Source organism: Carlito syrichta, unplaced genomic scaffold (assembly GCF_000164805.1).
Source record: "Carlito syrichta isolate Samal-C Ts95f unplaced genomic scaffold, Tarsius_syrichta-2.0.1 Scaffold304002, whole genome shotgun sequence".
Lineage (NCBI taxonomy): Eukaryota > Metazoa > Chordata > Mammalia > Primates > Tarsiidae > Carlito > Carlito syrichta.
Genome location: NW_007248098.1, coordinates 66,409 through 93,189, shown reverse-complemented (window position 1 = coordinate 93,189; position 26,781 = coordinate 66,409). Strand labels below are relative to the sequence as shown.

General features: G+C 41.4%; 1 protein-coding gene across 1 annotated transcript in view; it reads left to right on the top strand.

Annotated features, from left to right (window-relative positions):
- The first annotated feature begins 1,613 nt into the window (after positions 1-1,613).
- The window catches only part of LOC103261771 (lymphocyte antigen 75), an 81,544-nt gene continuing 56,376 nt past the window's right edge, over positions 1,614-26,781 (top strand). Inside the window, exons 1-6 of the mRNA XM_008059348.2 lie at positions 1,614-1,774; positions 8,450-8,821; positions 14,044-14,214; positions 18,034-18,198; positions 24,636-24,746; positions 26,168-26,308. Of these exons, the coding sequence (XP_008057539.2) occupies positions 1,681-1,774; positions 8,450-8,821; positions 14,044-14,214; positions 18,034-18,198; positions 24,636-24,746; positions 26,168-26,308 (1,054 nt within the window). The 5' untranslated portion in view covers positions 1,614-1,680. The remainder of the gene's footprint in view (positions 1,775-8,449; positions 8,822-14,043; positions 14,215-18,033; positions 18,199-24,635; positions 24,747-26,167; positions 26,309-26,781) is intronic.

Below are 26,781 nucleotides of genomic sequence, written 5' to 3'. Positions count from 1 at the left end.
GAGGAAAGAAGAAGAAAGAAAGAAAGAAAGAAAGAAAGAAAGAAAGAAAGAAAGAAAGAAAGAAAGAAAGAAAGAAAGAAAGAAAACGAAAGAAAGAAGGAAGGAAGGAAGAAAAGAGGCAGAGGAGTTCACATCTGTGGCTGGTTCTCCTACTCAAAATATTTCACTGTCTATTCCTTTAAAGAATAAAGTTAGAGTTTTCAGTATCATCTTCAAGGCTCTTCAGAACATAGACACAACTCACCTTTCTGCAGTCATTTCCATTTAGGCTCCCACCGCAAGCACTGACACAAACACACACACACACACACACACACACACACACTGCAAGGCAGCTACACTGAACTCTTGATTGTCTTGTGACCACTTGCTTTTGCGTTTTCCTCCCTCTGTTCTAACACTACTTTTCTCCCACCGGCTGTCCTGGTCACGTTTTTACCCATTCTTCAAGCCCCAGTTGAAGTGTTGCCTTCCTTGAAGGTTTGTCAGTCTCCTCGCTCATTCTGCAGAGTCACTGTGTGTGCCTCAGTCTCCCCCTACACTCAGGAATCTTGAGAGGGCAGGGACGCTGTCTTTCCATCTTCCTCTTCCATGAGATGTTGCATCTTCCTCTTCCATGAGATGCCCCGTTCCTGTGACAGTAAGTGTTCACTCAATCTACTGAACCAAAAGGCCAGAGCCTCGGGTGATGACAGAGCTAGGGCAGGTTCGGGAGCCATCCCGAAGCCTTGGCAGTTGCAATCAGGAAGAGCAACCTAGGTCTTTGCATCCTCGTGAGGATGGAGGACATCTCAAAAACATATCATGTGTTCAGTAAATACAGGGGTTAAAAATATAAAACATTCACATCCAAGCAAGTTAGGTCACCAGGACCCTTGGCCTATGTGGTGTCCACAGGAAAACAGTAAGTGGGACTTACAATGTCTGGTTCTGGGTACAGACTTCTACATTTCTACTGGTTTATGATGAATATTAAATTATTAAGAAAAGCGTCTAATTGCAAAGGTCAAATGGCTACAAAGCTTAAATCATCTTTGGAAGTATCGTAGTATCACTCAGATAATTCTCAATTTTCATTTTTTATCAACCGCAGTGTACCATTATCTCACCTTTGCTCTCTGAAAATACCCAAGACATTGCTAAGGACGACTGAATTCTCTGGCTCGGCCGTAGCCACCACACGGCTGCGGCGCGTTTCCTCTTGAGGTAGGAGGGGATGCGGTTGCCTTTCCAGCCCATGCTGGAATGAAGTCTTCTCCGAGTCGGGTGCGCTAGGCAGAGGGCAAGGTCCCGTGGACCGAACCCACCCACCAGGGCGGTGCCAAGTCCCAGCCAGGGCCGTATCTCCCCAGCTTTGCTGAAGAGGCGCGGAGCGGGGCCCGCTCCTCCAGTAGCCTCCGCGACGCTGGCCCTCTCGACCGGCACTTGCCGCCTCCTCGCTGGTCCCACCCCACGCAGGTGTCCAGGACGCCCCCCGGGCCGCCGCCCTCCCCGCCGCCGCCGCCCCGCCGGGTCCCGGGACCGAAGAGACGCGCGTCTGATTGGCCGAGGACGGCGGGGCGGGGCCGGCGCCCCAGGAGGCCGGGGACCGAGGCGAGAGCCCCGCCGGCCGGGTTCCACAGGGGAGGTCGGTGCCGCGTGCGCCCGAAGACCGAGTCGGACCGCCCGGGCCCGCTCAGGATGGGGACGCGCAGGTCGACCCCTCGCCGCGCGGCGGGGCTCCTCGTGCTGCTCCTCCGATGCTTCGGGCTGGCGGAGCCCGCTGGCCGCGCAGGTAACCGTGGGCGCGTCCGCGGGCCTGTCCGCTGGGGGTCTGGACGCTGCAGGTCTGCGGAGCCTCCTCCCCCGGGTCGCGGCTGTGCGCCCGGCCTGGCTACGGCTGCTTGGCTCAGGCGGCTCTGGAGCCGGGCGAGAAAGCCGAAGGGGCGGGCAGGCGGAGACGGCGCCCCATAGCCCTCGGGCCGGGAAGAGGGCGCGGCGGGTCGTGGCGCGCAGGGCCTGTCTGGGGCCCAGCGGACGGGGTCCGCCGTAGGGAGGCGCGCAGTCTTTTCTGGGGTCTCCCCACCCTTCCCCGTCGTCTCCTCGAAAATGTTGCCTCCCTAGAGTATGGGCTTCTCCACCTCCCCCTGTGCCCCATCCTGCCTGTCCTCGCGCTCTTTCGCCCCGGAGTCACCGTGGCCCCTCAGTATGGAGGAGCCTCAGCCACAGCCCCGAGGGCTCCTACTAGTTCCCCGACTTCAAGGAGCCCACGCTGCGCGCCAGAAAGGAAGTCAGCGGCCAAAGTGGCCAAGACCGAGAGTCTGTTACGAGGGCCTTCCCTCTCCCGCAGGGCTGACAGCCGCACGCTGGAGCGCAGGCCGCTTGCTTGGGGACCTGTGGCCTCACACCGCGGAAGCAGGGCCAGGGACAGACGCCCTTCGCAGGTGTTCGGGGTGGTGCCAGTCCCTCCATGCCCCTTGGCAGCAACCGGATCTCGCTTTTACTTTCACTTTTTGCCTCAGCCAAAGGTGTGATGAGGACTCTGTGTCTTCTTTGGGCTGCATAAAGTGCAATCTGTGGGCCGTCCCCACCCACTATTTCTGTGATCGTGCCTGTATAAGGAAGGAAAAGCCGGCCCCATCGGTTTGGAAAGCGTTCGGTTGTTTGTAGTTCTTACTTTCTTTGCAGCTAAGTTCCCATCTGGTTTAGACTTTCTTCAGAGAGTGATGAGAAGAGGGCTCCCAGAGTGTGAGTGGCCAACAGCCTTTCTACATCAAGGACCTTTAAATGGACCCTGCGCTGATTCACACTTGGCCGTTCTTTGGCTCTCTGTGCTGGGAACTACCAAAGAGTCATCAATAATAAGATCAATTATTGCTGTGAGAATTCTATTCTGCCTGCCCCACAATTCGAGAAGAAAAATTTTACTGTAGCAGCTAACTAGTGAAAATGCATTGACCTTTCAACCACTAACCTCTTGGTTTCCATTTACATCTGCTTTAATCCTGTCTCCTCCACAAAATTCAAGATTTCTTTAATTCTTGCAGTCTCTACAGTCTCTGTCCTTTCTCATCTACCCAAACCAAGAGCACCACCAGGTCTAACTCTCTTCTCTCCACACTAGGTCCCCACAGGTTTTTGTTTTCCTGCATCCTTCCTTACTCCTAGCAGCTGCTCTGGTCTGCTTTCTCTTACCCTCATACCAGACTTATGACCTTATTAGGGGAAACACTGGAATTTTGAACCCCCAGTCATTTGGGTAACTTGTTTGGCAGTGTGTCAGCTTCACGATGCTAGCGATGGCATACGCCTCATCACGTGTGCATGGCTAGGCTTGTGCAGGTGGTCTTGATCACCCAAATGCTGAAGGAGCACCTCTGTGTCCTTGGGGAGAAGTCAAGTGCTTAGTTTACTTTTTTGGCTGCTTGAAGAGCTAACAGCTTGAAGTAAACCCATCCTACAGAGATTCCTGAGCTTCTCATCAGCCCTTCAAGCCGAATCTGTGCTTGAAGACTCTCTGACTCCTGATAGACTGCCAAGGACTCTGTCACTTCTAGGATTTGCTTTTCAACTAGCAAGCCCAGACTTCTGATTCTTTCCTGTTGCACCTATGCACTCTGCACACATGGTAGAGACTCCACAAAAACCTTAACATGTGAGCTGTGGAAGTTCCCCTGCAGCATGACATAATAAAGTTCCCCTATAAATGCTGCAGTCTTCTTCCTTGTTGCCTCCCCACACCATTTTCCTCACCAATTGTCTGTGGTTATAAACCTCAGTACCTAACTTCTCTTTGAAGTGTGCAAAGCTCTTTGGTCTAGGGTTTATAAGACAGGAGTTATTTACAGACAATGAGAAAGCACTGAGAGAGATGGCTTTCCTTTGATGGATGCAAAAATGCTAAAAATTTACTTTCAGTTTATGATGATACTACCTAACCATTTTTCCCTCAAACACCACTGGAAAGTCTGTATAAAATAAAGCATATAAAAAGTGCATCTGGGGTAATGAGGCTTCTTTTCATCAACCTCTGACTTTTAGATTTGTCTCAATATTGTATTTGGAGGTAAATATTAAAACTCACTGAAGACTGATATAAAGTGACATGAACAACATGCAATATAATGTCATCAAAAGATCTGTTTTATAAATTGCTTTGTAATTATCTTTTCAAGGTGTAATATATATAAATATATGTGTATATATATATATATATATTTTTTTTTTTTTTTTTTTTGAGAAAGCAGGATGCATTGAGAAGACGGAAAAACTCCCCCTTGAAGGGATTCCAGGGGGTTGCCCATGTAATACATTTTTAGAATAGCTTATATACCTTTATATAACAAATGTTCTGTCTTGCTTTATTTTATTTTTTTGAGTCAGGGTTTCATGCTGTCACTCATACTAGAGTGCAGTAGTATGATTCCAACTCTCCACAGCCTCAATTTCCTGGGCTCAGGCGATCCTCCCACCTCAGCCTCCTGAAATGCTGGGATTATAGGCCTGAGCCACTGTGCCCAGCTGACCAATTTTCTAAATAAGGAATTATTTTTGCATTTTCTCAATCCTCCTTCCCACTCTTCAACCTACCACCTCCATAAAGATCATAAAACTGAGGCAGATGTTGACCAGCTCCTGCTAAGGTAAAGAAAGATATGGGAAAACATCAGGAGAGGACAAGACTCTCCCTAGCTAATGTATTATGTATGAATGCTTTACATACATTATATATGAAGGCTCATAAGTGTGCTTAAAGTATATCAACAATAAATATCTGTACTAAGTGACCACTATAATGATCAAACATTGAAATTGCATACTTGGTTCAAACACCGGTTTTAGCCTGAGGGGAGTACCTATATTCAGAGATCTTGCAATTTGTTCAGAAGCTCAGTAACTTCACTTTAACATAGTCACTCCATGCTACTCCACACTTCTTCTGTAGTCTTTCAGAATTCCCATGAGGCCAAGTCCACAGGTGTCCCAGAAGTCAAAATGTGTAGAAAATGGGAGAAATATTTTTTCTCTTCCAAAGACTATTTTTTTTAATTTTTATTTGAAGTCTCACTCTGTCACCCAGACTGGAGTGCAGTGGCCACTCCTGGCCACTGCAGCCTCGACCTGCTGGGCTCCGGCGATCCTTCCACCTCAGCCTTTCGAGTAGCTGGAATTACAGGCGCGCACTACCACGCCCAGCTAATTTTTTGATTTATTGTAGAGATGAGGTCTCGCTGCCCAGGCGGATCTCAAACCCGCGAGCTCAGACAATCCACTCACCTCAGCCTCCCAAAGCGCGGGATTACAGACTGAGCCACCAAGCCCGGCCCAAAGACTATTTATAAAGCAGCACTGTAACCTAAGTGCCCATGCCCAATGCAAGTGAGATTAGAATGACCTGAAATGCTACTAGCAGCAGCATGACATAAGAAAGTTATAGACATCTGTTCAAGAAATTGTTCTTGAACAATGGCCTTGGTAAAGGTTAGTAAGACCTGGCAGGCTAGCTAAGGGTTCGGTTACTTGTGAAAGCATAGGATGTTAGTGCTGGAAGTGGCTAAGATAGCTTATACTTTCTTCTTACATTTGAAGATATGAGGACCCTGGGAGATTAAGTGGCTTCCACATGTTCTCCCAGCTAACTGGTAGCAGGGGTGGGTCTTTAATCCAGGACCCCTAGCTCTGTATTCCACTACTATTTCCAATATACTAAGAGTTGTAGCTAATCCATCGGAGTCTGCAGTCATCTTGAAAAATCTCAAACTCCAAAGTACATAGGATGACAAAGCTGCTGCTTTCCCAGTTGACCTGTTTGGGTCAAGGAGCACAGAGCAGAATGCCTGGGAAAGAGAGCAGTGAGACTACAAAGGAGGGGAGGGTATGTTTCCAACAAGAGTGATGACTACATCTCCTGCAGGAGCAGACTTCTTTTTTTTCTGTTGTAATTTCTGATACTTTGAAATACAAGATTTATTTGGAGAGACAACAGAGAATAGTTTGGGGGAAAAGTAGATCCGAGATCTGAGTGGTTATTGAGTATGTGGAAGAAGGACATTAAAGAGAGTTGCTTGGTGGCTCAGCCTGTAATCCACCTTTGGGAGGCTGAGGTGAGTGGATTGCCTGAGCCTGTGGGTTCGAGACTCGCCTGGACAACTTGGCAAGACCTCATCTCTACAATAAATCAAAAAATTAGCCGGGCGTGGTAGCACGCGCCTGTAGTTCCAGCTCCTAGGAGGGCTGAGGCAGAAGGATCGCCAGAGCCCGGCAGGTCGAGGCTGCGGTGACTGGGAGCGGCCACTGCACTCCAGTATGGGTGACAGAGTGAGACTCCAACTCAAAAAAAAAAAGAGAGAGTGTGAATGGCAATCTTATGAGACAGACCATTTTCCTTTTTTGTTGACTGTCCTCCCAACTACCATCATGCAGAGAATGGCAAGCCAGGCACAGTGGCCCATGCTTATAATCTCAGCACTTTGGGAGGCCGAGGTGAGAGGATTGCTTGAGCCCAGGAGTTCAAGACCAACCTAGGCAACATACAAAAATTAGCCAGTTGTGATGGTGCATACCTGTAATCCCAGCTACTTGGAAGACTGAGAGAGAAAGATCCCCTGAGCCCAGAAGGTTGAGGCGAGGCTGTGGTGAGCCGTCATCATGCCAATGCACTCCAGCCTACGTGACAGAGTGAGACCCTGATGCAAAAAAAAAAAAAAAGTAGAGAATGGCAGAGAGATAGCAAAGAAGAAAGAGCGAGGGATGAAAGCTGCTATGGCAAACATATCTAGCTGGAGCCTCATGCCATATTTTTTATTCTTATTTTATTTTTATTAAAATTCAAATTTGAAAGCAGAAATATCTTAAAGCTTTAAAGGGTTTTTGTTGTTGTTCCTGTTTTTTCTCTTGTTAATGCTGCTGTTCTTTAAAACAAAAAATTCCATCCAAAGTTCAAACAGCAATCAGACTTAATTTTATAGTTATTATTTACATGGTAAAATTTCCCTCAAGTCACCAGTTTCTGATATGAGAATTTTTAGTTCTGAAAGCCTTTGAATTATTACTAAAAAGGACATCGAGTATTCGTAAAACCAGGGACTGTGAAGTTGGTATCAAAATGAAAGTGCCTTTTATGGATCTTTCTGATGAACTCTAGTTCATTGACAGTAAATGTTTAATCTTGGTTAAAATATTTCCATTTTTCTCTTATCAACATAAGAATCTTGTTTTAAAAAATTTTTAAAGAACTGACCAAATTGTTTGACTATAATTTGTTGTAACAGATGTGAATCTTACTCCACAAACCCAGGCTTACAAGAAACAATCCATTACTTTATTTTCAGAAAATCAAGATAAATTTGATTCTGCATTCCTATTCCACCAGGTTGGCGGAATGTCAATATCTGTGTCATTATTGGGGTCTTTCCAGCTCGTGCAAAGTCCCAGGGGAAACATTTAGGGAGGTTTCTCCTTTTTAGTCTCCAGATCCTGCTGGTTATTTCTGAGTGCCCTGAGCACCATCTTGAATCTGGTGGCTTGAGTGATTCCTGGAGCTCAGGGTTCAGCCTCCTTAGGTGACCCACACAGTCAATCCACCCAGTCCCTCCCTAAGTCTGGTCACCTTCCCAAGGGTACTGCAATAGGGCATACCATAGATTCCCCCTACCCTCCATTTCCTCTTATTCCTGTACCTCACTGTTCTACTTCTGCTCCCTCAGAAGTTTCTCCATTTCCTCTGAGACAATGCAGTGAATTTAGGCCTCCACAAAAGACCCAGAGTGGGGATATCTTTAAGTAAATTCACTTTTTTATTGGCCACGCTAACTTACCCTAATGTAGAGGAGCACAGAGTCCTGATTACATCCTTGAATCTGGAGAAAGGAGCACACAGTGAGAACAAAGCGCCAATTTTCATGTAATGATTTACTCTGCAATACTAGTTAAAGTGTAAGCAAGATAGAATTGTGGTCCCAAATAGGCCCAGGTCAATGAAAACATTGACCATAGACTATCTGTTTAAGGAAAATGAAAATTAAGGAATTTCTCTAGCTTATTAAACGAGGAGGGGTGGGGATGGTAGAGTCTTTCATGGAATAGCAATAACAAATATACACAGTACATATCTAAGTACTTTACATGTATTAGCTTATTCCATCCTCTCACCCACCATATGAAGTAGATACTATTTTATAAATGAGAAATCTGGAGTGCAGAGGTTAAATGATGTGCCCCAATCACGTGGCTAATAAGTAACAGAGGCAGAATGTGAACCCAGGCAGACCAGCTCCAGAGTTCTTGCTGTTACCCCACATGCTGTCCTACCTCTCTGCCACCACTGTCCTACCTTGTGAGGTACATTACAGTTGTAAAGCTCTGAGGGTAGAGACAGTCCAGCCGTGCTCAGACTCTCCTCAACGAGCAGAGAGCAAGGCACATTGACCACATAATTCAGGATCCTGACATGTCTATCCATCTGACTCAGGTAATGATCCCTTCACCATTGTCCATGGAAACACGGGCAAGTGCATCAAGCCAGTATATGACTGGGTAGTAGCAGCGGACTGTGATGACACCAGGGACATGTTATGGAAGTGGGTGTCCCAGCATCGACTCTTTCATTTGCAATCCCAGAAGTGTCTCGGCCTAGATATTACCAAACCCACAGACTTCTTGAGATTGTTCAGCTGTGACTCCAATGCTATGCTGTGGTGGAAATGTGAGCACTCCTCTCTGTATGGTGCTGCTCAGTACAGGTTGGCTATGAAGAATGGACATGCCATAGCAACCTCAAATGCATCTGATGTCTGGAAGAAAGGAGGCTCAGAGGAAAGCCTTTGTGACCAGCCTTACCATGGTGAGTACTGGAGAGGGACTTTGACCCATTTGCTGTTGTGCTTGTCACATGTGGCATTGAACATGTACAACTGAGTAAAAATAGAGTCGTACACAGGTAAGGGCAGTGAGCAAGCTCTTCATTTGCAGGCACTGTGCAGTTACTTTGAGCTACATTCTTACCACACACCTGTGAGATCAATGGTATTCTACCCTCCACCACCTTTGCAGGTAAGGCTAGTAGAGGTTAAGTGCCTTGTCAGAGGTCCCACAGCCATGTTGTGGTAAACCTGGGATTTGAAATCTATCTGATGTCTGAGCATATCTACTTCTTTTTTTTTAAACATGCTTAACAATACTTAAGGCAGGTGTAGATGTGGCAAAACAGTCACTCTCCATTCGCTGCTGGTAATGCTTGCTATGAAATTACAGCCACTCAAGGAAAGCAGGCTGGATATATGCACCAAAGTTAAAATCTGAAAATCCACCTGAATCAGAAATTCCATAACCAGAAATATATTGTAAGTAAGTAAATGGACAAGTGTACAAATGTGTACAGGATAATGACAATAACATTGCTTCTAAAAGCGAATACATAGTAAATACATATTTACCAGTAAGGTTATGCAAAAATAAATTATGATGCCACTATACAGTAAACATAATATTATAGACTAAAAACTCTTTGTGTACCTCTAGATCCTCAAGGCACACATTTGAAGGAAATAAAACTTAACACTTAGAGACAATAGTTTAAAACCATCAAAACCCTTATTAGTGCCCATGTTCATTTTGGCTTCCATGACCTCAAATATGCTGCTTCATTTGTATGGAACAATTTCCCTCACTCTTCTCCTGTCTAACCCCTGCCAGACTTTTGGGTTTCAATCTAAAGTTCACTTATTTACTATATACCTTCTCTGGTCTCTAAAAAGTAGGCTGTAATATCTGAGCATATATACTTTTTATGATGACCTTCTGAACCATAGAAGAAAGGAACTGTTAGATTAACAGGAAATCCTTTGTACAGGCTAAAAGGCAAATGACCTATTAATGTTGATCTTATTCTAAGTTTAAAAAGAAGAAGAAAGGCCGGGCACAGTGTGGTGCACACGGGTAGTTTCAGCTTCTCAGGAGGCTGAGGTGGCAGGGTCACTTGAGCCCAGGAGTTTGAGGCTGCACTGAGCTATGGTCATGCCTGTAAATAGCCATTGTACTCCGGCCTGGGCAACATAGTGAGACCCATCTAGAACAGGGAGGAGGTAGAGTGGAGAAGGAGGAGGAGGAGAAGGAGGAGGCAGTGGCGGAGGTGGCAGAATTTCCTTGCCTACAGATTTTGATACAATGGGAAAATTTTGTTGTTGTTGTTTGTTTTGTTTGATTTTTGTTTTTTGAGTTAGAGTCTCACTCTGGCACCCAGACTGGAGTGCACTGGCATGCTCCCGGCCACCACAGCCTTGACCTGCTGGGCTCCAGTGATCCTTCCGCCTCAGCCTTCCAAGTAGCTGGAACTACAGGAGCGTGCTACCACACCTGGCTAATTTTTGATGTATTGTAGAGATGAGGTGTTGCCAAGTTGCCTGGGTGGTTCTTGAACCCACAGGCTCAGGCAAACCACTCACCTCAGCCTCCCAAAGTGCTGGGATCAGAGGCTGAATCACCGAGCCCAGCTTAATAGGAACATTTTAAATTTCACGTGGATTTGTTTATTTATTTTCATTTTGGGCATGGCAATCACATTTTGATGTTTATATTTATGATTCAGCATTTTAAAAGTGGACGTTTCAGCCAGGCTCGGTGGCTCAGCCTGTAATCCCGCGCCTTTGGGAGGCTGAGGTGAGTGGATTGCCTGAGCCTGCGGGTTTGAGACCCACCTGGGCAGCGAGACCTCATCTCTACAATAAATCAAAAAATCAGCCGGGCGTGGTAGAGCTCACCTGTAGTTCCAGCTACTTGGAAGGCTGAGGCGGAAGGATCGCCGGAGCCCAGCAGGTCGAGGCTGCGGTGGCCGAGAGCGGCCACTGCACTCCAGTCTGGGCAACAGAGTGAGACTCCAACTCAAAAAAAAGATGAAAATAAAAGTGGATGTTTCCGCAATTGCTTCCAAAAATAATTGTTATGACTATTGCCTTTGGGAGAGCTGATTATGGACTTTTGAGGGACATAGTTGTCATCTCAAACTCCCTTAAACAGTCTCCAGAGTGTCTTCATTTCAATATATCTGGTTTTCTTTTTTTTATCCTATGTGTTTTATCTATGCATTTGTAGTATTCTGCTGAGAAGGGATTCTTGGGTTTCACAAACCTGCCAAAGTCATCAGTGTCACAAAAAAGGTAAAGATCTCACCCAGGGAACCGTCCAAGAGAGAGCTAAACAGTGCCACCAGCAAAGCCCACAGGCGTAAAGTGTTTCTTGACCTTTCCACATACAATATTCGGAACACTAAATTAATAACAACAACAAAGGCATATATAGCTTTGACTAGTCAAGGCATACCTCAGATTTTTAATTTGCACAGAGGCCAGGGCTAAACCTACCACCTCTGCTCTATTTTTCTCTACATGATTGGTACCCACCTAAGTTCTGCATGTCAGAAATCTGCAAGTCACCCTAGAGTTTTCCTGCTTTTCTTTCCCACCGTTCAAACTTGATCATATATCAAGTCCTGGTAATTCTACCTTTTCAAAATTTATATATGTCCCTTCTTCTTCTTAGGTCAGGGACTGCTACCTTAAGTTAGGAGCTTTCTCTAAGACTGCTCTCTCAGACCCTTGACACTGGTCCCTGCCCACCCCCCTTCCCTTCTTATCTAGAAGTATAAAAATAAGAAAGATAAGATACCCAAGTCTCAAGAAAGTGAAGTCCAAGGTTATCCAGCTTGTTAAAAACCAGGGCTCAAAACCAGGATTCCTTCTTCCAACTATAGCTTCTTTATTCCTTGGCTTTTGCAACATAAAAAAACGACTTCTAATATAATAATGTTTATTTATCATTGTGTCCTGGGTTGCCTCTCACCTCAACCCCCATCCTATATAGGTCACGTTCGTCTCAGAGAAAACTTAAGTTGTATAAATTTTATGAGTTAACTGCTTTGGACTAGCACTCAGGTATGCATTTATATCATTACGGTATCTTGCCTCACTTTGCGCTCTTCAAATTTTGAATGTTTGGTGAATCCTGTAGAGGAAACAGACTTGCAGTGGAGGAGTGGCTGTAGAACTATCTGAACTCCTGTGCAACTCGTTGAAGCCTGCCAACCTCTTTAGCCCTCGAAGCTATTTTGTCTCACGCTGAAGAAATTAATTTGCTAGTTTTCTGTGTAATCACCTCATCTCACAAATTTGTACCTATTGCATAATAAGCTATTGTTTTAAGTACACTGTCACCATAAATTCACACATTCAGAGAAGACGCTCCTCAGGAAAGCCTGTGCTCCTAAGGAAGCACATGGGAAATAAGAGATCCAGCAACAGCAAGGAAATCTCTTAGTAAACAATTAGCATACTGTAGCTGCTTCTGTTGTGGCAGTTGCTGTATGCTTATCATTTTTCAAAGCATATATTGTGACTGAAAAAGCTTTTTAATTGAAGCCCAGCTTTAAGCTATGTAACTTAAAGCCATTGGTGTCACAAGTTGTCCTTGTGTGTCAAGGACTCTAATCAGAGAGCCTATTCTCATCCCTGTCACTTACAGCTGAAATGGGGATTTCACAAATAATACTTCCCTAAGATCTCACAGATTTATAGTAAAGGACGAGTGAAAGAAATATATATATGAAAACACTTTGTATTCCAGAAATAAAAGGGTCTAGAAAACTGATGATTCTATAAGAAACAGTTCTTGTATTCAGGGACTGTCCTCTTTATGTCGTAATATGGGGAGAGAGGTTGATCATGAGCTACTGGGGATTTTTTGGTGTGGTTAGACCCAGAACATAGATTATAAGCAGGATCCTTATCAAGTATAAGGTCAACATACTCTTTAACAGAAGTACCCTTTTCAAAACCATTTATATGACATAGGAAGACAAAACCAGTAATCCATAAAAGAAAAGCATCCAGATTACTCTTACCTTTTGCTGTACTGATATTTAATACATTCCAAACTATTAAAGTAAGTCTCACACTTCCGTTAGATGAACACTTGAAAATAATAAAGAATATAGAATCAAATACAAATCTGTGAAACATTTTGAGCAAATCTGTGAAACATTCTGTGGGGCACTAATATCCTGGGAAAGGTGATGAGATCTGATTACTGTGCTTTACCTTAACCATTACTTGATCTGTTAATGGTCAGATTTTTAAACAAATTGAGGACATAGAAAAATGTGACAGAAATAGAAACAGGGTTAGCTATTTTATGAAAATACATCTTCAAGAGAAATATCGTTGCAATAAGTATCAAGCACTTCCTCTAGCATTTCCAGGCATATTTGAGATTGGAATCACTCTTAGGTTCCTCTTCATGTTCCTGGGAAATTGTTTAAAATAAAAGCTACAACTACTACCTCTCTGGCCACCAACTGTCCCAAGACTGCCTCATTGAAGCTGGTTCTTATTTCATAACCTGAATTACCATGGCCTTCCCCTCCTGAGCAATCTAATCAGAGATTCATTGACTCTACTTCTCACTTCCTCAAAACCCCTTGTCTCAATTCTATCTCCAATCTCTGAACAATGGGACTATTTGTCCATCTCTCAAACTACACAAGTGGTTCCAAAATCCACACCCACCCTCAATGATTCCAAGGTATTTTTCTGCCCTGACAATTACTAAAGAAAGGAAAGTAGAGGTAAATTCCATCTTGGTCAGGGTATTGTTTCTGATGAAGTACTCTGCCACCCACAGCAGAGTTAGTAGACTCTCCCTAGATCAAGCCAGGTTCTTTCAGCTCTTCATTACACCACAGTAAGTGAGGTTTTACATAGATCATCTCATGAATGCTATTCCCAATTTGCAAAGATGGAAACTAAGGCTAATAGAGTTTAGAAAGCATAGTGGGTCAGAGGGGAGGTCAGTGACCCACAGTGGGTCAGAGGGGAGGTAGCGTTCAAGTCCTTAACAGTCAGCATCCATGCTCTTAATTTCCACACTATGCAACCTACTCATATCGCGTATTCTCATAAATGAAAACAACGATCTTTTTTTAAAAAAACAAAAAATGGTTTTGGAAATCAGCTAACTGAAGCTGATTATCCAGTTTTTAACTCTCTCTTCTCCTACTTCCTCTCCAACCCACAGAGATGTATACCAGAGATGGAAACTCCTATGGGAGACCCTGTGAATTTCCCTTCTTAATTAATGGGACCTGGCATCATGAGTGCATTCTTGATGAAGATCATAATGAGCCATGGTGTGCCACCACCTTAAATTATGAATACGATCGAAAGTGGGGCATCTGCTTAAAACCAGGTATGTGTGGTCTAATAAAGTGTATGTGTAAAAAGAGAGTACCATTTATATGAGGCAAAAGGGAGAAGGAAGGTCTGTTCAGTGTGACTCAAAAGTGACTGCAACAAGTATTATCCTAGAAATAAATGTATGTTTGGAGAAGGAGAGGAAAAAAATGTGTAGCTATGAATTTACGTTCAGAAGCAGGTCAGGAAGTGGACAAGGACTGATGGTGTCATGGAAGACAAAGGAGAAGAAAGTGTTCAATAGCACAGACACCCCGGGGAGAGGATGTGGGAAAGGTAGGTACAATTAGGAAATTGCTGCTGACCTTTAGTAGAGCAACTTTAGAAGACTAACGGGAGAAGCTGGATGATAGTGGACTGAAGTATGAACAGAAGGAAGTAAGCCTCCTAAGTTTCATGGAAAATTTAAAAAAAAGAGTTGGCAAGGTACAAAATTACAGCAAATTTATATAGTTAAGAGATCTCCATTGGCTTTATTGCCATTCTAGAATCAAATAGTACTTTATTCCATAAAATAAAATACTGTGAGTCAAGCAGAAGAGGTTGGCTTTGTAGACAGAAAAAGGGCTGAAGAAAGCAAAAACAAAAAATGGATTGGTCATTTTAAAGTTACTTTCCTTGTAAGATGGGGACGGGGAGACAGAACAATAGAGAAATAACTGATTGGTAAACATCGGGTGACTTTAGGTTAAGGATTAAAGGAAAGACAACTTGATTATCATGCTGATTAAAGATTGAAACTGACCTATTTGAGAAGTTAGGCTGCTTTTGCTGTCTTCTGGTTTTACAGGCCAGATCACAACTCAGATTCAGTTTGGTGATGTGACACTTTGGCATGGGTGACTCCATTTTTATTTTTGATATGCTCTGGTTGGGGCCTAGAAGAGGAACTTAATCCAAAATAATAGACTCTTATAATTTTTATTTAATAGAGAAAACAGCAGTTTTGGGGGGGAGATAAGTTATAAAAAAAAAAACAAAAGAGACTTTTGGAATGGTGAAGGCTTAAATATGTGTATGGCCTGAAACAAAGAGTAGAAGAGAAAAGAGATAGATATTCCTGGCTCTCTCAAAATCGGTGACATTATTCCTTCTGCCATTCTTATGTGTTGGTCAAAGCACTTTTTCTAGTTGCTTTTTACTAGAAACAAACCATTCAGGGTGTACTGAATAATTCACTATTTTTTAAAAAGAGAGGGAGAGACCAAAGTAGAAGTTGTATCATTATCTCGCATATAACCGAGACAAGTTTTTCCCAATTAGATGAAAGTTACAGGGAATCACAGTACCTGACATGTGATAGGTGCTCAAGAAATAGTATTTAATAGACAGTAGGTTAAAATTATCTATAGCAAAGAGACAGGAAAGAGCTCCAGACCTAAGGAATAAAAAAGTTAACACTTACAGGGCCCTGCCAGGTGTCAGGTACTATTCTAAGGTCTAAACTTATACATGAACTCATTCAATCCTCACAGCAACCTGATACGGCAGATACCATTATTTTATCCCCATTTTACCGATGAGCATAGTAAGGCATAAAGGAGTTGCATAACTTGCCTAAGATCACACAGCTGGTAAATATCAGAACTAGGATTCAAATCCAGAAAATGTGGCTGTGAAGTCTTTGCCCCAAACAGCTACACTATTCTGCCTTGTTGAGTAGCTCCGCCTGATGGTATTAGTACCGATCCCTCCTTAAGAGACTCTGAGCCTCAAAATGCAGAGTTCTGAGCAGTTTAAAGAGTTTATACTGGGCCAATTATTCTCAAACTTCAGAGTGCAACAGAATCCCTTGAGGGGTTTGTTAGAACACAGATTGCTAGGGCCCACAGGTTGCTAGGTCCATGAAGCTTGTTTCGTGTAAGAATCAAGGAGTTGACTTGCTGAGCATCAACAGTGCTGGTGAATTAACTTACCTTAAAGGTAGGTTTAGTTTGCATATGGTAGAGCAAATTGCTAAAGTTGTAAATGTGCTTTCTACTTCTATTTTTATATCCAGGTGTGTTGTTTTGTGTATATCTTTTCTAACTCCTCTCGGGATTTAACTCCTAGATATTCTCATTTAGTAGGTTTACAGTGGGGCCCCCAAATTTAACACATTCCAGGTAATGCTGTTGATGCTGGTCTGGGGACCACACTTTGAGAATTTCTTATCTAGGTAGAGGCCCAGGCTTCTCAACATCTGGAAGTTATATAAAATATAATGAAATCGTAAAAACCAATATTTGCTTTAGCCATAGTTGGCAACAAGTAGAGTTTGGCCAACCAGGTATCAGCGTCATTTAACTCTCACTATAGTGGATCAGAAATTTCAGATGTGAAAGGGAGGTTAGAGCTTATCTAATGCAAACTGCTATTTCTCAGGTGAGAGGAAGCTGGCCCAGATTGGTGGAATGGCCTGTCGGAGTCAGCCACATTCATGCGGGGCCTGGATTGAGAACCCAGGATTCCTTATCCTCGTTCCCCAGCATATTAACCCCACTCTACCTTGCCACCTTGATTGGGTTGTATCTTGGTGCCTTTAGCCCATTAGGATGTATCTTGGTGGGTGAGTGGGGTGGGGGAGGAGGTTGTTAATGCATTCATGTGCCTCCCAGAATTACCTTTTATGGAAGAAACAAGATTATGAGTTTCTCAAACTTGAGGACTGCTAGATTATGAAGGTGTATTGTATAGCAAACACACAGTCATCCCACTTCTGAATTTACAAGCATAGGAGCTCAGTGGTAATAATGAAACTTAAAGCAATATGCTTGCAAATCCACCTAGTTTTTGTTTTCACTAAATGTCACAATCTTGTTGCTATTTATGCCATAGAAAAATGGCTGATGAAGCAGTGTATACCATTAAGAGGATCAACAAGCCCAGCCTCAGGGACCAATTCTCTGATTATAGCTCTGCCACAATCACCTCTAGGCCTTTGTTCCTATCTGTGAAATGAAGGCATTAGACAAGATGACCTCTCAAGGCCCTTCCAGCTTATAGGTTCACGAGTCATCATCTGATATGTAACTGGTTGTAGAAAGTTCCTTGTAAACCCCCTGAGAACCTGGAACACACTTGACCAACCTTCACTGAATTTTCCCTCTTATTAGTAGCACATGAGAGACCTTGAGTATGTTTTTGAAGGTGTTTTCTCAGAACTTATATATGTCATCTAGGAAACAGCCTACAGGTTCTTCGTCTGAAATTACACATAATTTTATATATCTGTTATATAATATGTACATCGTGTAATATACATATGTTTATATAATATATGCAGACATATATAATGTGTGTTATATAATATTAATTATGTATATTTAATTATTTATTAGAATATTAAGGTGGCAAAAAAAGAATTCATTTTCTAAACAAGGTAATTACTTGGGCTCTGTATCTTAACCATTGAAGCTGCATGTCTGTGCACACAAATACTCCTGCAATGGCTTCTCTGCAGGCTGTGAGCAAGCCCTCTGCAGTCTGCAACCATGTTCAAGTGAGCTTGTTTTGTATTCTCTCTGTGTTCACAACATGTGCACACCGAGACTCCTACTTTCAGGCAGAGGGCAGGCAGGAACATGGGAGAAAACATGGCCTTGTCATTGACAGAGGATGAAGGAGAGTAGAAATGAAGTCATTTGGTGTGCTATGACTACAATTTTATTGTGTAACCAAAGGATCCAAATATGGTCTAGACTAGCAATGGCAGCTTCTATTGTGGTGTAGCCTAAGAGTATGCAAATTGAATTGCAGTATTTATAAACACTCTAAGTAATAGAAAGCATTATGTTCCTACTTTATGATCACTAACACATCTTTTTATCCATAGAAAATGGCTGTGAAGATAATTGGGAAAAGAATGAGCAGGTTGGAAGTTGCTACCAATTTATTACTCAGGCAGCTCTTTCTTGGAAAGAAGCTTATGTTTCATGTCAGAATCAAGGAGCTGACTTACTGAGCATCAGCAGTGCTGCTGAATTGACTTACCTTAAAGGTAGGTTTAGTTTGCGAGAGGTAAAGCAAATTGCTGAAATTGTAAATGTGCTTTCTACTTCTATTTTTATAGCTTGATGTGTTGTTTTGTGTATATCTTTTCTGACTTCTTTTGGGATTTAAGCTTTACCATTGAAGCCCACAAGCAAAAAAGTACTGGGTGTAATCATATTTCATCCACTGAAAATGCGTTTTGTGATAGAGACTAAAGAGAGATGGATGTTCAAAAAATGAGGCAGGGTAGCAAGATTAAATGGCTATCCTAATTCTGAATGAAAGTATCTGAAAAAAGTGAAAAGTAAAGAATTTAAGGAAGGTAAAGAAGATGGTTGAGTCATACTAGATAGCCTCAGGAAAAAGTCGCCACATTGAGTGATGAAGTGTAGTCCTCAGGAAAGTTTTAAGAAATCTTAAAGAGGATTTAATAACAGAGGCAATAGAGTGAATAGGATTTTGTTTTGTTTTGCTCAGGGCATAGTAGTGGTGATTTTTAAGTTTTTAATTATAAAAACCTAAATCATATAAACAAGAATAGAAAATAACCTAAAAGAGACCATTTATTCTTTCATATGAATTTAAGGATTACTTTGTTAATTTCAATGAAAACCTCTACTGGGACTTTGATTGGAATTGTGTTGAATTATAGATTAATTTTAAAAATATTACAGGCTCAGTAGCTTATGCCTGTAATCTCAGCACTTCGGGAGGCTGAAGCAGGAGGATCACTTGAACCTAGGAGTTCAAGACCAGCTTAGGGAGCATAGCAAGACCTCATCTCTACAAATATAAGAAATTAGCTGGGCATCATGGTGGCATATGCCTGTAGTCCCAGCTACTCAGGAGGATAAGGTGGAAGGATCACCTGAGCCCAGAAAGTCAAGACTGCGGCAGTGAGTCATGATCATGCCACTGCATTACAGCCTGGGCAACAGACTAAGAACCTGATTCAAAAAAAAAAAAGACATTGCTATCTCTACATTGTCTTCTTATCCATGAAAACAGTATGCCTTTCTATTTATTGAGGGCTTCTTTTATGTACTAAGTAAAATTCTATGACTTTTTCTATTAGTCATGTATATCTTTTTTTAAAAACTTTAGAAACAGAAATTTTTATATATATTTTAAAATCAGGAAATTTAAGTTACTGAGTTCTTGAGTTCTCTGGATGAAAAAAATGATAGTAACATATGATGATGTTCCAGACAGACTATTAAATGCTTTTCTTACATTATCTTATTTAATCCCATATAGCCACTTTATGAAGTGGTCATTATTATTATGCTCATTTTGCAGATGTGAAATGTGAGACTCAGAGAGGAAATATAACTGGAAAAAGTTACCCACAAGTAATTAGCAGAGCCTAAATTTGAATTTGAAAACAAGTTGTATCAGGCATGTACCAGGATTCACCTTTTATAATACTATAAGTTCTTTGCAGGCTAAGATATGTCTCATGGGTTTTTATTTTTTATTTTTGCACAAATCTGTGAGCTTCACTACTATATATTAAACACATATGTATTGACTAAGTAATTCATATAAATTCTGTGACACTGTTTTGTAATGACTGTAAATATGTGATAAATGCTAACTATGAACAAGGTCATAATTTCTCCAAAAAATAAGTTAATCATCACTACACTCTCATAAGACAAGTGTTTTTATCACTAAATAAAGAAATTGATCCTTAGAAATAACATATTCAGAATCACACAGCTACGTACCAGAATTGGGGTCTGAATATCAACATACAGAACTGCAGAGCTCTTACTTTTTAATTATTTATTTATTTATTTATTATTTTTTAGAGACAGGGTCTTGCTATGTTGCCCAGGCTGGAGTGCAGTAACTATTCACAGGCATGATCATAGCATACTACAGCCTTGAAATCCTCATATCAAACGATCCTCCTGCCTCAGGCTCCAGAGTAGCTAGAACTACAGGCCTGTGCCACCACTACCGGCTTATTTTTTTTATTATACTACTTATTCCTCTTACATGCTTCTTTATCTCTTTTTATCATTAAAAGTCCACTGGTTTGTTGTTCTTTTTGGCTACAGTTTTATTCAGACCTCTTTTCTTACTTATAGCTTTACCCTTTTCCTGTATAATTTGGGACTTGAATAATCAGGACTCTACAATGGGAATCTGTCAAATAAGCCTAATGGGCTGGTGTTTGGCAGTGGAATCCTATTCCAGACCTCACAGAAGACTTACAAAAAAATATCATTGAGAATAGAAAGTACCAATACATTTAAGTCTCCTAGAATACTGACACTTGGAAAGTGATGACTTCAGTGAAGTAGAAAAGTGTCAAAGTGTGACTATCAACATCCTACCAAACAACCTGATGATGATGCATTTGGAGGAACAAATGTTGTATGATTGTTTATGAATATATTTTCTTTAATAACTTATGGAAATAAAGTAGTATGGTAAAGGACCTTATTGTCCTCTACCCCTGGCCAACACTCCACAAATTTTATGCATAACATTAGTTTTAGAGCAGTATCCATTTCTAATGTTCCAAGTTGCCCTTTCAGCATGACAGTTACTTAGGCATATAAATACGTCTTGTTATGACTGTTGGTTTCCCAAGATCCAAGAAAGTGTTTTAACATCTAAAATTTGTTATATGCTAATCTGGAAAAGAAATTTTTATTGTGTCCCTTTACTGAACACTACCTATGTAAACATTGGTCTAGGAGATGCGAATCAGACAGAGATTTTGTGATCAAAGTACTTAATCTAGTCAAGGAAATAAGAATTGTACCTAAGCAGAGCATAATAGAAACTGTTATTCCCAAATAATCTCTGGGTTTGGTAGTCAGTGGTTGGGTGGGACTAGAAAATGTACTGCCAGAAAAAAAAAACCAAAAACCGGAAGCAGTCCCCTTGAAGATAAGCCCCATGCAGTCTAAAAGAACTTTCTTCTTACTTTCTGCCTGCCCTGCACCAAGTTAGTTTTGTTTTCATTTGTTGTACTAATACATGGGGCCTATGGGTGGTAGATTTGGTTTCTGTGTACTCACTGGATTATGTTTGGGAGTCAGATTTCCCATGGCTCTATCCTTCACAAAACCTCTAACCACCAATTCACTCCGAGCTACAAAAGAGGAGTCAACAATCTCCAGAGCAGGACAAATACATTTCCATTCTTTCTAATTTGCCTCCATCCTGAGAGTTATTTGCCTTCAGCCAACTCGACAGGTGTCTCAAAGCTAGAACACTTGTAGGTTAGAGCCCCTACTGGCTATAGCCTTTCTGATACATTAGAAGAGGTCTTCCCTAGCTCATTCCAGATGCCTGACTATTATCAGGCCCTGTGGTCTCTCGTTGTGGGGAGAGGAAATGGAAGTAGAGAGTTAGGTCTAAAAGGGGGTTTCTGGGACAATCAAGGAGTATCTATCTCAAGTGGACTCACCCATTCGATTAGGTAAGAAGTTTTATGCTAGCAATCATTGGTCTCGTGATGGCAAAAATGGAAGAAGGAATAGTCTCAAGTTGGTCAACTTCTTGCCTAGACAGTACATAGAAAAAAAAAGAGTCTCACTCCAGATTGTCCAAGCTGTATAAAAAAAATCTCTGCCCTTCATATTTAGCCAACCAGGACCTTTAGAGTATATCCATTTGCCATTCACATCTTCTTCAAAAAGATACATAAAGAACATTCATGTTGAACCACACAGCCACAACTTTAAAATCCTATGAGTTCAATGAAGTTATTAGTACAGACCACAAAGAGTCACACAGCAATGAAGCAATCAGGAGCACATCAGCATCAAAAGATCATTTTGCTCCACTGTAAATGTGTACTTACCATGAGTGGGTAAGTGATAGGCTTATTCAGAGGGAGCAATTACTTCCTGCTGGGAGATACCTGTAAAGATTTCATAGTAGGTATGGTATTGAACTTGGGATGGATGAGAAGAATTGGTCCTCCATAGTAATCCCCTTGGAAATAAGTGAAAGAAATTCTGAATATCAGGGTATGGTTGAGTCTGGGGTACCAGAAATACATTGAAGTTTCCAGGACTATTTTAGGAATGCTGGAAAATTAATTGCTTCTAGTAATGAGGGAGAATCTGTATTAGATCAAATCTTCCAGGTCTTTGTATATCAGTGCTGGCAGCCTTGCTTATGTATAGGCAATGAAAGAGAAGGATGAATCCAAAGTTCCCTTCAGCATTCTCCTTGAGGCATCTACACAAATATTCACCTTCTCCTTCCTTAGTATTCTTACCATCCATTTCCTTGAAAAAAGTGAGATAAACCTTAGTTTCTCACTCCATACTTACAAATGTGTCTATATATGGTCATCCCTCCAGCGTCTTTAAATCTACTCGTTCCTAGTTCTTTTTATCCATGTCAGCTGTTTCTTCTATTTTCATTAACTCATTCCACTGACTCCTCCCCAAATGGCTAGAAAGTTGTTTAAACTTCTGCCATCAAAAACTATAGATAATTCCTGGATACTACAGCCTTACTTTTTTCTTTCACAGCCAAGCTCCTTTGCAGTTCCCTCCTTAGTAGAGCAATAATTGCGCCTCTGTCCCTACTACTCCCTTCCCAAGCTCCTTCCTGGCTCTTGAATATTGATGTTGGGATTACTACTCATGGCCAATTTCCTCTTCATTGCTGCTATTTCTGCTCTTCTCAGGAAAGATTCCCCACTCCCAGGGCTTCAGTTCCAGGGGAGATACCTGTTTTAGGAATTTGGGTTCTAAAGTCAGTAGAGCAAAGATTATGTAAAACCAAAATTACCCTCTAAAAATCCTTAAAGTATGGATATGGTTTCTATATGCGAACCACAGTTTATACATATGTGTATGGGTGCCAAAAAATGTGTATACATTTTAAGTATGATGCTTGCTTAAAAGATGGCATTAATCAAATGAATGCGGGCAACCCTCTTTCAGGTCCACTCCCGCTTGGGCACTTTTTTGTCTTCTTGATAAACTCCGGCCGTCTAAAAAAAAAAAAAAAAAATCAAATGACTGCTAGTGTCAGCATGCGACAGGCAGGACAGTCAAAGAAAATGGCAGAAGTGTGGTTTGATGAATGTCATACTATACATTGGTACTGTAATTCAATTCAACTCTGAAAAGTAATACATTGAAAACATCTCTTAAAATGTGTATACATTTTTGGCATATATATGTGTGTGTGTGTGTGTGTGTGTGTGTGTGTGTGTGTGTGTGATGGAATTATACATGATACATAGTTCCTTGAAAGGAATTAAGATATTATCAAGTGTTTTATTACTGGCAACATTTCAACAATTTATAGAGATTGCAACCTGTTAGCTTCTCCTGTTTGTCGGCATCATCTTTGTCTTTGGTAGAACATAACTTTGATTGCCCTATCTCTTCTACCTGGCCCTCGATTAATTTTTCAAATTCTTCCTTTGTGATATTGGTGAAGTCTTACCAGGTTCCTGAATAATGCTGTTGACTTCTGAGATAGTATTAAAAATCCGTACAATCATTCTCACATTCTTTTCATTCAATTTCCAGTATACATGGGCCCCTGTAAACATGATTGCACCTTTTTTTTTTTTTTTGGTGTGGGAATATGCACATTGAGCGGTATATCAGCCGTTGGCCTCACTATTTAAATTATTTCTGCTTCTCTGTCTTTCTTGCTGATGGCATCTGCTTGTCAAATAATAAATCTGAATGATGGATCTCCACTGTAGCATGCGTGTGTGTGTGTGTGTGTGTGTGTGTGTGTGTGTTTGTGTGTGTGTATGTGTGTGTGTGTGTGTGTGTGTGTGTGTGTGTGTGTGTGTGTGTCTCCAGTCCAAATGTTCCTTTGGATGCTAGAGCCATATATTCCATTGCCTATGAAACAGCTCTCGTACGTGTTTCTGACCCAATCCCAGAAAAACTTTACGCTTGGGGGATCCATATCTGTTTCCTTCTACTAGACTGAATTTGTCATGAGAACAGGGACTTTGTCATTTTTGTTTTTATACCTTAATACCTGGCAAATAGTATGTGCTTAATGAATGTAAATTTTCCAAAAAAATGTATAAAAATTGTCAGTCTGCAATACAACCAGATCTTCAAAATCTGAAAGTATTAGGGAAACTGCTTTTGATAAGTCTTCTATATTAGTATAAGAAAGTTAGAAATAGATAATGAAATAGCTACTCTGAGATTCTGTTCTTACCTTAGAAAAAAGGGAATTAAACAATCTAATAAGAAAGCAGAATTGAATTAACTTATCAGCCTTTGGGTTTCTCAAGAGTCTGAAGTTTTGTTGTCTATCAGCATTGCCTGCCTTTGATGCATAGACCTACTGGGATTGCTGCCTTACGATCAAGTCCTTTAGATTTTTTTCCTTTTTTTTTTTTTTTGCTATTAGTAGAAACTTAGTCTGACTTATATAGTTATGGTAATTTTGTCACTTTTTAAAATTAAGTAATTCTTACAGAAAAAGAAGACATTGCTAGGATCTTCTGGATTGGCTTAAATCAGCTGTACTCTGCTAGAGGCTGGGAATGGTCAGACCACAAGCCATTAAACTTTCTCAACTGGGACCCAGGTAATAACTGCTTCTTTCCCCACTCACTTTGTACAGAGCAAGAACTTCTCACTCACTGAAAGTTTATAAAAGTTTCAAAGCTTGACAACTCTTATTATGGTTAGCTCTCAAAAGAATGTTTTTTCCTGAGCCATTCAGAATTGTGATGCTTGATAACCAAGCTGAACCATGCCATGGGTAACTGAGCATTTGTCCCTGACCCTTAGAGCAACCCTGCATTTTTAAGAGCAGATTGAGCCTCACCGCATGACTCAGGATCCATCCTGTGTCCCTTAGGGGACTTGACATGTCTACGACTTATCCATGATGTGTTTCATCTACAGCTTAACTCTGATATGGAAATGTCCTCTCATTTTCAAACTCTTGGGGGTCTCTCCATGATAGCACCCAAGTACTGACAATATAATGGTTGTATTTTCTAAAACAAATGAATACCTCAAAAAAGATTTTGTAGTAAATAAAACATACAAAACCTTAATTAGCCAAAAGACTTTTCCCCCTAAAGGAAGGACTAGGTACCTTTTTAAAAGGTAAAATCTTAGGCTTCTGACAAAGGTAGAAACTAAAAGTTAACACTAACTTCAGTACAAAAGTATTCTGTACATACACTAGAAAAACAGGCTAGATGCAACAAAATACCAATAAGTCATTTTCATTAATTTTGTTTTCTAAAATTTATATTAGTAAATATAGTAGTGCTCTATTATCTCCATAAATAGAATCTTTTTTTTTTTTCCTTTTCTGAGTTGGAGTCTCACTCCATTGCCCAGGTTGGAGTGCAGTGGCATGCTCATGGCCACCCCAATGCCAACCTGCTGGGCTCTAGCAATCCTTCCGCCTCAGCCTTCCAAGTAGCTGAAACCACAGGCACGTGCTACTATGCCTGGCTAATTTTCTATTTATTGTAGAGACAAGGTCTCGCCAAATTGCCCGGGCTGGTCTTGAACTCGCGGGCTCATGCAATCCACTCGCCTCAGCCTCCCAAAGTGCTGGGATTACAGGCTGAGTCACCAAGCCCAGCTTCTGTAAATAGAATCTTTAAGGATAATTTAATCTTTTACTCAAGGACTTAAAGGCATGACAGAATGATAAATTAATATTTTTATAGTATCAGATTGAGAGCTACTGACCATGGGATATGACATGGAAACCATTTGGAAACAGGGGTTTGGTTCTGGGTTTTGTTTTTAAAATTAACTACAATATATCAGAGTGTTTTCCCCCCATATCCTGTATTTTAGAAGAAAAGTTTATTTGAGCACATGATTGGTCACTGAGTCTTATTCATTTCAACATAATTAAAAGTTTTAACTATGCTATGAGTTCCCACAAAAACACAAAATTAGGAATACATTTTTTTTTTCTAATCACCCTCCTGGCCCTAAGCTTCTTCTAACCCTCTGAAAATTCCACCTTCTAAGATAGGCCCAGTGCACCTATAATAGGTGGATCAAGCTGTGCAAGAATGGATGCTGAGTCTGGTCTGTGGCAGAGTTTTTCCTGTGAAGCACAACTGCCCTACGTCTGCAGGAAGCCATTGAATAACACAGTGGAGTTAACAGGTATCTTTCTCACTTCCTCACACAAATAAATCTTAAAATCATGGCTTTGTGAAGTTAAGTAAATCCATTTCAGATACCTATTTTCACCTTTCCTTCACCTGACACTGCCAGACAAATATTTTATCATTGACCCAGTGGTTAGATATTATCAACTATAGAAAAACAATGCTTTGGTTTAGGCAATAAAGAATATCACATAAATATATGTATATACCCTGAAGAAATATATTTCTGTTCATGGTGTTTCTTTTTTCTCTAGAGCAGAGGCTTTCAAAGTGTGGTTCCCAGACCAAGAGCATCAGCATCACCTATACCTATTAGAAATGCAAATTCTCAGGACCCACCCCAGATTTATTAATCAGAAACTCTAGAGTTTGGAGCCCAACAATTTGTATTTTTTGGAGGGGAGGGCTGTTTGTTTCTGAATCAAATTCTCACTCTGTCTCCCAGGCTGGAGTGCAGTGGCACCATCA